General features: G+C 37.5%; 1 protein-coding gene across 1 annotated transcript in view; it reads left to right on the top strand.

Annotated features, from left to right (window-relative positions):
- The first annotated feature begins 287 nt into the window (after nucleotides 1-287).
- The window catches only part of lyst (lysosomal trafficking regulator), an 81,487-nt gene continuing 67,176 nt past the window's right edge, over nucleotides 288-14,598 (top strand). Inside the window, exons 1-2 of the mRNA XM_042737589.1 lie at nucleotides 288-439; nucleotides 902-1,135. Of these exons, the coding sequence (XP_042593523.1) occupies nucleotides 1,055-1,135 (81 nt within the window). The 5' untranslated portion in view covers nucleotides 288-439; nucleotides 902-1,054. The remainder of the gene's footprint in view (nucleotides 440-901; nucleotides 1,136-14,598) is intronic.

The following is a 14,598-nucleotide window of genomic DNA, read 5'->3' as shown; positions in this document are numbered from 1 at the left end:
GTTATATTTGACGTTTAATACAAGAAAAGGAGGACTGAATCTAGCGCTTAAATAATGAATGAATCTCTGTACAAAAGAACTGTGACGTCATGGAACAGTGGCTCAAATCTGATCAGAGATCAGCGGTCAGGCTTAAAATCGTGCGTGACTGGAGCTCCCCGCAGCCTCTGCGCGGTGGCGTCATCACGTCAGCCCCGCCCACAGCGGGAACGAAAACGCAAGCGCCGAAGCCCCGCCCTAACAAGGGGGACACGATTGACGTCATCCGAACGCTTGGCGAAAGGGAGCGTCCTCACAGGCCACTGATATGATCGACAGTCCACTCAACCAATAGCCGCTTAGGATTCTGTTTTGTGGGCGTTATTTCCTGCACTGTTTTGCATGTCATTTTTTCTTCTAAATCGCTTGTGTATATGTTAGAAGGAAGACCGGAGACGAGGTACGTAAATTGTCATTGTTTTTAGACCTCAGACCTTGCGTTCAAATGTATAATATTGATTTGATGATTAAACATGCCTGGTTGGCATTCGTTCTACCTCATATTTGACAAAACTAAATCAGTGAGTGTCATAATAAGCTCTGCTGCAGAATATTCTTCTTCTTCAAAAAATCAACAAAACAACACACACAAACAAAAATCAATCTCTCTCTGCAGATACGAACCATTTTTTTGTAGTTAATGAATTTTTACTGGTTCATTCACGCTGATGTTGACGCCGAGGGTAATATAAGCCCCAACTTGTATCGCACTAATATCAATGCTTCATTTGTGTGCCTGCAACTGTAACCTGACAGCAACTGTCAGCCAGACTGGAATAAACTGACTTGAATGCGAACAGATCCAGTGCAGAGCCCGATTCGCGCCAGCCGTGAATTCAAAAGTTCTGTTTCATCTCTGTAGGCAGTAACGGATTTAACGGACTTCACGTCTCGCGAATGGACACCTAATGAAATGACGTGCTGTTCCCGCTCACGCAGCTCGGATTTCACCGCTGGATTTTAGAGCTTCGGTCACTGTTGTGGATGAACCGGAGCCGGTGCTGGTCAGCTGGACATGGCCAGCTCACACCTGGCTGATCTGTCCCAGGCCTGGGACAACTACATGGACAGCCGCGCGCAGGGCGCAGATCTGCAGGTGAGCCTTAATTAGTCACTAACTTAGACGATGAGCAAACTTTGTATGTGGGGGCTTGTCAAAGATTTGCTTGGAAGTCGGGAATAAACATTAAGTTTGAAACCTGTGTGTTCGCAAATGTGTTCTGGTTTAGTTACTAGACGAACAGATTAACTAAGTTGGTTCTGATTTGACTAGTTCTTGATCTGTATATTCACTTGAGCGTTCTCCGTTACTACACAAACAGATTTAACGTTACAGTTTAAGAATAACTATATTTAAATGTGTAGGTTTACTAGGATGTTCTGGGCTACTGGAAAAACAGATTAACTAGTTCTGATTTACTAGATCTTCATCTATAGACTAACTATAGTGTCTACACCTGTAGCCTTAGTTTAGGGTGTTCAGGGTTTCTAGACAAACAGATCTACTAGTTCTGGTTTACTAGCTCTAGTTCTGTTGGTTTACTAGTGCTCTGGGTTTCTAGAGAGACTAATTTACCAGTTCTGAGTTATTAGATCTGTAGATTTACTAGGGAGAGCTGGGTTACTAGAAAAAAGTACTAGATTTGATTCACTAGATGTACTATTTTGTTTTGGGTGACTATACATAAACCAAATTGACTAGTTCTGATTTAGTAACTCTTGATCTGTAGAGTTGCTATATATAGACAGCTTTATTAGTTCTGATTTACTAGATCTAAATCTGAACACTCACTCAGGTGTTCTGGGTTATTAGACAAACAGATTATCTAGTTCTGGTTTACTAGATCTAGATCTTAAGGGCGGTCTGGGCTGCTAGACATATTTACTGGATTTAATGCACTAGACTATTTTGTTTTGGGTTAGTAGACAAACAAATTGACTAGTTCTGATTAACTAGATCTTGAGCTGTAGGTTTATAATGTCCAGTTGAATCTTGAGTTACAACCAACCACCCTGGACTCCCTTTAAAAGCAGTATTGTGATGGTATAGTGATTGTATGAGTTTGTAATAGCAATACCGTGGTACTTTTAATAATTAATTACCATGGATTTTCATGGTGTTCATTGATAATTGTAAAGAATTCTATGGTATAACCATGGTACATGTCCAAAACACAATGGTACTACAGTGGTCAGTTTTATATTTACATCTATGATTAAAGCTTTTTAAAATCACACAGCAAGAAACAATGTGTAGAACATGCATAGATATAAATAGTTTGATAATTAAGCCCGCTTAAGCACTAATTGATCATATTTGTCTTGTGCATGTCTGCTGAGAGCAGCTGTCGTGGAGCGCCAGCCGAGAATAGTTCAGATTATGTTGACTGTTGGTTTGATTCTCACTGTACTTTGCAAGGTTGGCGTGTGATTAACAGTTAACTGTGAATTCATGCCTGATTTTATAATAAGATGCACAAGCAAAGTGTCAGAAATGATCAGATTTGACAGTTCTTGATTGCCATCAGTGCATTTAGGCCGAGATCAGATTTTTGTAATTCAGTTTGATAGACGGCTTGGTGGATTTTCATGAAAGTTCACTTTGCTTTAGTCGGATTGTTTAGCCTAACACATCCAGATTGACCTGTCAAAGCCTTTCTGGATGTTTGGGAGGAGTAGAATACCGATGACCTACCGATCCAATCCCGAAAATTCAAAGTATCTGCCGATACCGATCTGATACCAGCGCGTTTTTTTTTTTTTTAAATCAATGTATAATTTCTATACTTCTGTGTGTTAGCCTGATCGTCACTCTTTTGTGTTAAACACAATCTACTACATATAGAATGAAAAATAACAAATGAAAAAGTATATAAACATAATCTATGGTAAAAGTAATAAACTAGGTTAGTGTATAATCCAGCAGCAAAAGATGCTCTAGAAAAATCACGGGTGCACAAACATTTTATAAAATCTAGTGAAACATTTTTATTTACAAGTCTAAATCTGGTAAAATGTTATACATTGCTCTTTGTGTTGCTGTAAAATACATTCATGAAAAAACAAGTAAATACATTTATATATAAATATAAAAGACATGTAAAAGAAAAGTATTATAATACTAAAGGCTCCAATACATAGTGGCACAGAGTGCTCATGCGCATCTCGTGAGCAGAATGAAGCACTTGAAACAACACAGAGTCACAGTGTGCAGGCTGTGCAGGCCTCCGAGTCCACATAGAAAAGTTAGTACAAAGGGAAGAGATATTGATACGTAGTGTATTAAATCTGTGTTAGTTTATTGAGCCTGTTCTTTTAACAGGTATAAACCTCAGTTACTGTGTGCTCTTGAAGTGAGCTTGACACTGCCGCATCCAAGCCGGACTCAGCCTGTTGCGCAGCCTCCAGACTTTACCCAGTTTCATTTCTATATCTACTGTACTGTTCATTAATATTTCATTTATACTTGATAACGTTACCTAGACAAAACGTTTACTTTCATTTTAATTATATAGATTATAATACATAAATAACATGAATTAACAAATCTACAAACATCTCATTGTTATAAAAGTAGTTTTAAAACCCATTAAAGAACTCGCTTGATCAAGCTAGCATGAGGAACATTTATTTACAAAACCATGTGATTACAGCAGTTATACAGTAAGTGTAGATAAAATATTTAACATTTTGCAAAATTACCCATGCGTTTACTTGAATGAATGAGGCATTTCAATGTACACGTGGACCGTAACATTTAATATGCCTAAATAAAGGTTAAAACATTCACATTGTAAAAGGTGTTTTGAAAAACACATTGGTAAATGGCAAAGTGTTTGGAATGAAACGTATTGTACTTGGTAAAATAATTTAAATAATTATTACCTAACTGTTACTATGAATAACAGTCAGACTGAGGTTCAGAGTTCAGTGGTGCATGGGAAAAAAGAGGGGAGGGGGGGCAAGTTCGGGAACGAGTTCAGCTTCCTGACAGCCTGATGAATGAAGCTGTCCTTCAGTCTGCTGGTCCTGTCCTCCCTGTCCTCCCTGAAGCTGTGTGATGGGTGGGTGGGATCACCTGCGATGCAGAGGGCTTTACGGGTGAGACCGATTCCGTAAATGTCCTGGAGGGTGGGGAGGGAGACACCAACGATCTTCTCAGCTGCTCTCACTATGTGTTGAAGAGTCTTCCAGCAGGACGTGTTGCAGGCACCATACCACACAGTGATGCAGCTGGTCAGGATGCTCTCGATGGTGCCTCTGTAGAAGGTGCACATGATGGGGGATGGTGCTCTGGCTCTTCTCAGTTTGCGGATGAAGTAGAGACTAGGGATGTCAGTTTTCGTTTAAATTAACGATCAATTAATCGATTAATCATTAACCTTAATGCTGCAAAATGCATCTATGTCGCAGTCGCCAGTATGACAGGATGTGCAAAAGCCACTCAAAAAAAAAAACCTTTCTCACTTGAATTAAAGGAGTTTTAGTCTGAATAAAATGCTAGTAGCAGGATTATAAAATGAATAGATGTGATTAAGATCATTTGATAAAATAAAGAGAGAGCGCGCCATATGTTTGAAATCATTTTACTTTGTTGACTTTGTTTTCTATCCCGCATGGAGACCGCTGAACGCGCCTCTTTAAATGGTTTTGTGGTGCTCGTCGTTGTATTTTAAAACACAATTGCAATGTTTTCAACTGACATTATGGCATTTAAAATAAAATCATCCCAAACATAAGCCTAACTGTGGCGCGTGTGGCTGTGCTACGCAGTCAGAGAACCACTTCCATCCCCAAGTAGAGCTCGCACACTGCTCACATCAAACATTTTTATTGTATTATGAAGTATTACAAGTATTATGACCAGTAATTAATTTGAAAAATTGTGAATTTTTGCCTTCTGGTAGGACTATTTGTTTTTAAAAATCCGGCATTTACAGTGCATTTGATCGTGACAGTGCATGCATACAAGGGTGAAAAAACAATTCTAGAATTATAATACTTATAGTACAAACAAATCCTCTTCACTCTAACATCCTTGAAGTAGTAACATTCATAAAAATAAGAATGTGGAAACTAAAACTACAAACCTTTCTCCTTGTATGCGCTGGACCGTCATCATCCTCCTCTTCTTCATCTGTTTGTTTGCAGATCGGAGTGTTGTTCTCAAAGTTTAGTGCAGCGTAAATAGACTCACATAACTGTTCTTAGATCAAAGATCAGAAACATCTCGGAGTAGCATAACAAATTTATTTTTGGCTAATCAGCAGTCTCGCACGAGAATTTAACCTCTTGCAAGTTTCATTATGAACTTGTTAACTAAAATACTAAAATGTAAAAACGCATCTATGCTTACGAGAAATATTTAATCAAAAGAATCGCATACATCCACATCTCTTGGTAAATAATCCATTGTGGTTTGTTGTTATCAAAGGCCAGAGCACAGCTCAGCAGACTGACGGAATTGCAATTTGGTCCTACAAATGACCGCTGCACCACTGTGTGATGTCACATGAAACCCATGAATAATGTTTTTCTGCCTTTCATGGGGCTCAACAATAACACAGAGTAGTATAAGCACATTATCAGATTTGGATCTGTCTTGTCTGACTGATACCCAATCCAGCAGAAACTTCCAGTAAAGGAGCTGTGAACAAAAACAAAAATAAATTTCCAAGAGAAAAGGGCATGTCAAAACTTCTCCAGGGCCCCAAAACCCCCTCAGACTCCAGAGGGTTAATGCTGCTCAGAGGGGGCTTCTGTGCTGTCTTTGCAATGTAAATTTCGACTAGTTAGAGGTTTAAAGTGTGTAATTTCTGCAATCTACCACTACAATATAGTATGTAGACACAGTATAGGACAACCACAAAGCCCCACCCCAACATTTCTGTCCTCATCACACGGTACACCGCTGTTAGAGGGTCTCCGTGTCTTTATGTTTATGTAAGCTTGTGGGTGTGTTTCTGTTCATGTGTGTTTGTGGCCGTGCACTTCACACTTTCAGTTTCCTGCAGTATAGTTTCACCGCGATGACAGATCCTCTCATCGCCAGTGACTAGTAAACACTGTGTGACCACTGGACCTCCCTTCCTGTTGTGATGCTGTTTCCATTCATTTATCCAGGTTCTTTCAAATTATTTATTGCCATCCATCTGGTAAACTGCTCATTTATGTTCATGGGATGAAGTTGAACTTATTTAGGTTGCTGAAATGAAGTATGGTTGTTTTTGAAACGGCACAGTTGCATACCTACACATGCTATTATCGCTTTATATAGTTTGTGTATGCATAAATTTGTCTATGTACTACTGGAAACTGTATCCCATAATGCAATGCTTTTGACCTTCCAATTCCAGTCAGGGCTCCAGACTGCGACCAAATGGTCGCATTTTTGCGACCAAAATTTGAGAGTGTGCGAATGAATTTTACATCCAGTCGCACATGTGTGACCAGTAAATTTGCCTCCCCCACCCTCCGTATTTTTTTTATACATTACGTCAATGATCAATGAAATGAGCAATGAAATAATCAATGAGACGCGAGAGCACACGCACGCAAACACACACACACACACACTCGCACACATACTCATGAGACGCGAGCGTGTCTGTGAGGCCCACACACTCGCGTCTCATTGAGTGATGCCTGTCTGTGAGGCGGCCAATGCGTGTGAGAAGAATAGGGAATGGCCACTGTAAGTGGCTAAAATGTGTGGAGGTGGAGGGGCCTAAAGATAATCGAGCGCGCGTAAACATCTGTGGGAGGGAAACGCAGACAAATATCATCACAACCTGATATGTCGTGCGTCTGAGCTATGAGCAAGCGAACTATTGATTCGTTCTTCCGACCTGCGGCTAGTGTACCAGTGCCAGAGTCTACAGTGTCACCGTCGGATGATGATGCAGAGTCAGAGGTTGGTGTGGCGAAAAAAGCCCGCACTCACCATTTTCGAGAACACTGGCTGAAAAAAATCAGCTGGCTAAGGTACTATAAGCAATCGAACTATATGAATTGCGAGTACTGCAGCAGCTACTCCAGACAGGGGGCGCCCCCAAGAGATGACTTTTTTTTTTACTGTCTATGGAGATGACCAAGGGTGGCCACGGCCACCACTATATAAACTGTGGACACCCCAGGATGATTTGAAGTGGGTACTATAAATTTAAATAGAGAATGTGAATTCACAATAGTTTAAGTGGGGAAAAAAAATAAATAATTGAATATATAATTTCATATAGTTACTATAACACGAAGAGTGACGTTTTTCTCCAAAAGTCAGCATAATTACAAATGTGATATTGATTTTTATACAACAGTTCAATAAAACAAGAAGTTAATATCAAGAGACTTATGTTTTAGACAACATATTCCCTGATTTTGCTCTATTTCTAAAAACAAAAATCATTCCAAAAACAGCCACTATTTTGCGTCTCACTGAGCAACATGATAGTGTTTCGTTCCTGAACGAATCAACTGTTTAAAATGATTCGGTTCAATCGCAATGACTCACTTATTAACAATGACTCGCTGCCACCTACTGGCTGTTTTAAATTTCACATTTAAGGTACCTTTTCATTTTTTTTTTTTAAATAATTTCAAACATCAGTTTTCAATGTTTTATGTTAAAATATCAAAAAACATTATTTATTAATTTGTAACTGCAGGTTAAAGTATTCCATGTCCCACAGAGCTGTATTAAACACAGTGTGTAAAAAACATCTAAATGTCACTTCAAATGCAGCTTCTATTTTCTCTGCATTGCAGAGATCAATTTTGTTGATACTGATTGCATTTGCTTGGAACAGCCCAAATGCAAGTATTTGACCTAAAAGATGGTGCACACTTTTAGAAAAAATGGCGTAAAGATAAAAATAATAAATTCAGGAGTCAGCTGTCAGCACAATTAGAAATAAGATATCAGCACAATAACACACTCAGCAAAATATTGTCTATTTATCGTTATCGATAAAATCCCAGAAATATAATTTTTTGTCAATATTGCAAAACCCTTTTTCTTTTATTTTGGTGTGGCCACCCCAAGATTTACTGTGGCCTCATCTGGCCACCCCTATTAAAATTTTCTGGGGGCGCCACTGACCCCAGAACTGCGGGGAACACAAAGTTTGCCGATAGTACAGGCACTTCGCAGTTTAAAACACAATACACTGATTAAACACAATCTCAGCCTAAAGCATTGAGTATGCCGTGACATGTTTATAAATCAAAAAGCAACGCCACTGCCAGTTGCTTTTATAAGACAAATGACTGTAAATCAGAGCGCAGATGAGGCAGAGATGATGTTGAAATTTAACACGGCCTACTTCGTTGCTAAAGAGGAACTACCCTTCACCAAATACAAGAAGCAGCTCGACCTTCAAAGGAAGAATGGCTTAAAACTTGCAGAAAGTGCAGAATAAAATGTGACACTGAATTTGAAACAGCACATTGTCATTTCTGCATCTATTATTAAAGTATTTATTAGTAATACAGTGGAAATTAGTAGATTTGGTTAGCATGTGGATTTACGGTGTGCGCCCCTAAATTTTCTGACTGTAAACCTAAAACCATAATTCAATGCCCACTACCCTCCAACTAAAATATAATAGTTCAAATACAAGCACTATACTGGAAACTGTATCCCATAATGCAATGCTTTTGACCTTCCAATTCCAGTGTAATAGATGAACTAGAAGTAAAATCAACCTGTAGCCTTTGTATGAGATGGAGATAAGTTGTAGAGTTAAAGCACATTCACACCAAGAATGCAACTATGTTAGAACAAAAAACAACAAAATATACAATGTACTATAAATAAAAAACAAAAAGCATCCTCAAGCTTTTTTTTTTTTTTTTTTTTTTTTAGTCATTTGCCACTTTAAATGCTCAAGCTTTCTAAAGTCAGATGGATTTTGATTGGCTGTCAGATGTTTTTATTGTTCATCATCTAGAAGAGAATCATTATAAAAGTGATTTCAGTGATATTATGATTTTGCTTCCCTGTTCTTTTAGAAATAGAATGACTAAAGTTATAGCTATTATCATTTTAATTAGCTATACCTTTATAGTTATAGTTTTTGGTGTAGTTATGGTCCTTGGTGTAAGTGGGCCTTTAGATCTGATCTGAAGTTCAGATTTGAACAATGCTGAGTGTTGAAAATGGGTTTGGTTAAACTGAAACCTGGAGAAAAGGTCAGCCGTTATCTTGATGTGTTACACAAACCACTCATATTTCCATTGCATTATATGGGCTGGTGTTTCATTGGAAGAGACTTTCAACATGAGTGTTGCTTTAAATCAGTTGAGGTTTGCGTGAGATGTTTTTAGATTTGATAAGGGGGATGTTGTTTGCTGACAGGATGCTCGCTGCTCTCGCTTCTTTCTGCTTTTTATGTCTGTGTGAGTAGCGATTCTTTTGCACACCTGAGGAGTGTTTTATTTGTTCGCTGAAGACATTGGTTGAGTGTGGGTAAGTTAGATACTTAAAATGTTTGTTTTATTTTCATTTATAGTTTTTATGAGGTTGACTAATGTTTATGTGACGAGTCCAGATGAAATGGCATTAGATTACTTGTAGGGGTGTAACAACTTTCAAAAACAACCTGTTTAATACTAAATACTTTTTCTTTTCTTTTTTTGCTATGTGCAGGCCACAAGAGAAATATTAAGGGAATAAATGAAAACAATTAGCTATAATAAACCATTATCAGCATATGTTGAAGTAGATTCGTCTCGCTGTCTCTGAGAGAATATGCACTGTCAGATGCAGAAAGGTCTGTCTTTCCATTTTTACTTTCACTTTCTCGAGTGAATTGACTGAGATTAAGACGTTCACCTGCAATAACTCTTGCGCAAAGTTTGCACTTTGCTTATGTGATATCCATTGGCTCGCCTTCATGGTTTAAAACAGAAATATTTCCAAAATTGCGGCAAAGGCAATTACCCCTGTATCGAACTGAACATGAATTTTGTGTACTGTTACACTCCTAATTACTTGAGATTGTTGCATTTTCTCATGAAGTGCAGACGCAGTGCCGTTATTGAGAAATCTGCTAGTTTAATCGGGTCTCGTTGTGAAGTATGTCCATCAGATGTCTCCAGTGACATCAAGATATGCTCTTTCCAGTGAGCTTTAAATTTCACCCAACTGTGAAAATTCTGTCAACATTTATAGGCCCCTTTGATTTCCATGATGTGAAAAACAATCATGAATGCAATGAATCATATATTTTCTAGAATAAATGCAGAATGTCACAAGAATTTGGCAAATTTTGGAGAAATAAATTAAAAGTAGAGCTGTACAGTTAATCATATCATAGCATGGACTAATGTCTGTGAATATATATATATATATATATATATATATATATATATATAAAAATAAAAATAAAAAGCTGTTTCAATATGAATACACACAGAAGCTTGAAGTTCTTCCCGACAACCTGTCAAAGTAAGTTCATCTTAACTTGAATGTGGCTATTGTACAGTTGTATGTATATCTCAAACTAATAATAATAATATTAAAACCTTATTTAAGGAATATCACAGTTCTTCTTTGTTTTATTGCAGTAAACCTCTGTTGTGCAATGCTTTTTTTGCCAGAAAATAAAAGGAATTAAGTTTTATTTTATTACCTTAAAGAAATAATCTTTTAAAACGTTTTATGCCTTCATTTCACTGTTTTTTTATAAGTCTGTATTAAATCATAAATCCAGAAAATTTAAATCAGATATCAAACAATTTCTGAAAAAAAAAAAAATTTCATAGGGCCTTATTTTTTGTAAAAAAAAAAAATAATAATAAAAAAAAAAAAAAAACTCACAAAAATATTATTGTTTAATGAATTCAATTGCTTAGGTATTGTTGTTTATTAAATATAATTTTACAATTGAAATGAAAGTAAAATGTACTCACCTATATGTTGTTGCAAACAGTGATTTTAGGACGCACAAAATGTTGGGACATTGGAATTAATGGCTGGAGATTAGGGATAATCTGATATTCTGATTGGCCAATACTTCAGATCTTTACTTGGGTAATATGTCCTGTGGTTCACTTTGGTTAAAATGTCCTGTGGTTCATTTTGGGTCACATGTCCTGTGGTGTGGAGTGCAGTGAACCTCCACCAGCATCTCAGTTCATCAGAGTTAATCAGAAACATGGGTTTTTAATATTTGCATCAACTGATCGATCTCATCAGATCTTACTCTGAAAAACCAGCAGTTATGACTCACGAGAAAACAAATTCTGTGTGTCTGAACCTGTATTGCTGTATGTGTATTGCTCTGCTCGAAATGTTTAAATCCACATCTGCAGTGCTAAATATGTGAGTTCACCCTTAAATCTGCCACTGGCATTTCTAAATCACGTTTAAGCAATCGTTTAGTTCAACATCCTGCATTTCTGCTTTTGTGAAATCTAGCGTGAGCCTCGCATCTATACTTTCCACCAACGCCCCACTTACAGGCAGATTGTACATTTTGCTCAGTGGACTAGTTAATTGACTCAGCGCTTTGAATAATTCATCTTTCTCTTTGGTGAGTCACGTTTCTACTGCTGGCTGTGATCTGATTAGATGCTCTTTTCAACTAGAGGTTACTCTGACTCGTTTTAACCAGTCAACTAGTTGTTCAGAAAAGTCATTGTCGTGTTGCCGGCTCAATGTTTAATTTATGTAAATGACTTCAGATTTTATGTGATGCTTCACCAGTGTTTGATGTTAACTTCAATTAGTTTCTACTCCAAATTAACTTACTTTTGAACATTTTTGAAAACAAATTCACTGTATTTTCTTGCATAATTGCAAATATGTTGGGCTCCTACAAGTCGCTACTCCAAGGTATTGTCACTGGGATTCAGTTTGTGGTCAAAAGAACTGATTATGGTACAGATTTTACCGCCATACTGTGGATTTACATCATACTGCTCGGCCCTCATCTGAAATCATCTGACAGGCATGTAAACGTGTGTGTACATGTTTGTTTGGCTGGCATCTCTAGGTTGTTTAGTCTTACTAGCAGTCCTTCATCCTGGTTCCTGGGGGAATGGGGAACTCAAAATTCGGCTAACGGTGCCACACGGGCCATTTATCTGCTCGGATCAAAGTTTAAACAGAAAGACAGTCGTGGAACATCCAGGAAACATCACACAGTATTAACATTCATTCCATCCAACTTTAGAAGGGGGTCATTTTTATAAATTCAGTTTTTATTTTGTCTTGTGGAGAATATATAAACATCTGTTGTGTGAAATAGCTTAATCAGGACAGTATTAAATAAACCATAACATGCATTTTTCATGATCCCTCTTATTTTGTTAAAATTATTAACATTTTGCATATTCTACAATATACATATCAATATCAAAAGATCAATGAAATCCACTGTGTATATATGTGTGTGTGTAGTATGTATGTATGTATGTATATATATATATATATATATAATATATATATATATATATATATATATATATATATGTATGTGTGCATATAAAAAAACATAAAAAAAAAAAAAAAATATGTGTGCATATATGAAAATATAAAATTTTCTTTTTTTTATTATATACGTTTTTCAGTTTAGCTAAAGTTCAAGGAAATCCACTTAAAAAGACCTTTAAAAAAAAAAAAAAAAAACTTTTCAATAAAGGCATAATTTTTCCAAAGCTGCCATATGGAACATACTCATTTTTAGTGCAGAAATATGATGTTTACATTTCTTCGAAACTCTCTGTTTTACTGTTCGTGCAAACTAAGGGTTGAGTTGTTTTCTGCATGCTGCACAAGCTTTAACTTTTTGATCTAATCCTCGACATCAGATCTGTACAGTTTGAGTTCACATACAAAACACTGCGAGCAAAAACAAGATCTGCTTTTTGACCTTTTTTGCAACAGAAGGAAAATGACACTTCTGCAAACCCACTGTAGTTATTATGCGACCGGCTCAAGTTAACAGTGCCAACGCTAACATGTGTGGCTTCCTGTGCTGCATGTGTATCTGAGCGATGGATACGGGGTGAGAACGTGTTAATTAGATGCTGCCCAGTTTTCATATGAAAACATATGATCCGCGCCAGTCTCTCGACTAATGAACAAGTGTTAAAATGACTCAAACCCAGATAATGAACGGAGAAAAACACCAAAAAGTCTGTGCTTTGAAAACATGTGCATGTGAAGTCTTGAACATCAAATGTAGTATGTGCAATAGTGTGTGCAATTACAATTGACAATTGAAAGCTTCAGCAATCAAACCTGATCCTGAATTATTTGCCACATACTTGTCCCGGCATTTCTTGTTAGTGATGCATCGATCTTGATTTTTCAAGAATCCGATTGGCAGATGTTTTACAAGCAAATAAGCCGATTGCAAAACTTAAAAAAATCAGTGTCCACTCTGGTCGTCCTGATATCAGCGCTTCTGTTCATGTTTTGTGGAGTTCACTATAGACTGACAAACAGAGCTGACAGAAAACACAAGTAAATGGTGTATCCAGAGAGACTATTAGTGTTTTATTGAGAAGGCCAGATCTTGGGTCACATGACATTTGGGAAATCCTGACCGTTGTAACCTCTTGGAAAACACTGTAAACAAGGCTCGAGAAGAGTCTGAATCATTACGGTCACGAGACTATTGCTGCGTTCAAAGCCAAATACTGTATAGTAGCTGCTACATTTGGTTTGAGACTTGCTTTGTGACTGTAAAAATTGACTACATTTTATGTAGTGTGAATGAAATTTGCACGTACCACATAACAATGGTCTGTGGTGTATATTTTAATTCTCTGATTTTTGTAGATCATTTGTCTCAGGGGTTTTAGATTAGGCTGGTTAGCTTTAGTAGTCGGCACCTGCTGCTAGATGTAAGCACTTGTTTTGAAGGGCTCTTAGAAGTGTTAAAAGTGCATTTTCCTGTCTGTTATTTTTGATGTCACGGCTCAAGATAGTCTCTATAGTGAGAGTTTAAGACGGTGTTTGTTCTAGCAGAGAGCCATTCAGTGTGGACTTCATTTTCCTGCATCTCCAGAGTGATTTGCCACATGACATTTAGAGCTCAGGTGATTGGTTCAGAAATCTGTATGTGGAACACAAGTGACCGTAAAAGATCCCTGTGAGCAGAGGAACTTTGCATCACATGATCTGTATGTTCAGTTAGATTGAACCTTGATTTGATTCTGCATGAACTTCTCTCTCTCTCTCAAAATAGTTAGAGCTGCATCCTCCTTGCTTTCCTGTTTCTCTGTCCTTCTGTTTAATTTTTGTTTTCCTGTCATGTTCATCTTCTGTTCGTCTCATCCTGTCTGTCTCTTTTTCTGTTGTGTCCCGTGTTTCCAGCCTCTCGCTGTCCATTGAGTCCCTCACCATCATCTCCTGCTCTGATTCAGATAGTGGGACCCTGATTGTCTGGTGAGTGTCTGAAACCTGCAGAAGGTCATGACCTCTGCCACCTGCAATAACCCTGCCTTGAAAACCTTTGAGACTACTAACAAAGTGTATGGACACTAGATTAAAGTGTGATAAACTGTTTCAAATAGGCTGATGCTTGTGGTCTGTGGCTTGCTATTTTG

This window comes from Cyprinus carpio, chromosome B13 (genome assembly GCF_018340385.1).
Source record: "Cyprinus carpio isolate SPL01 chromosome B13, ASM1834038v1, whole genome shotgun sequence".
Taxonomy (NCBI): domain Eukaryota; kingdom Metazoa; phylum Chordata; class Actinopteri; order Cypriniformes; family Cyprinidae; genus Cyprinus; species Cyprinus carpio.
The sequence above is the reverse complement of the archived record's forward strand: the minus strand, read 5'-3'. Positions and strand labels throughout refer to the sequence as shown.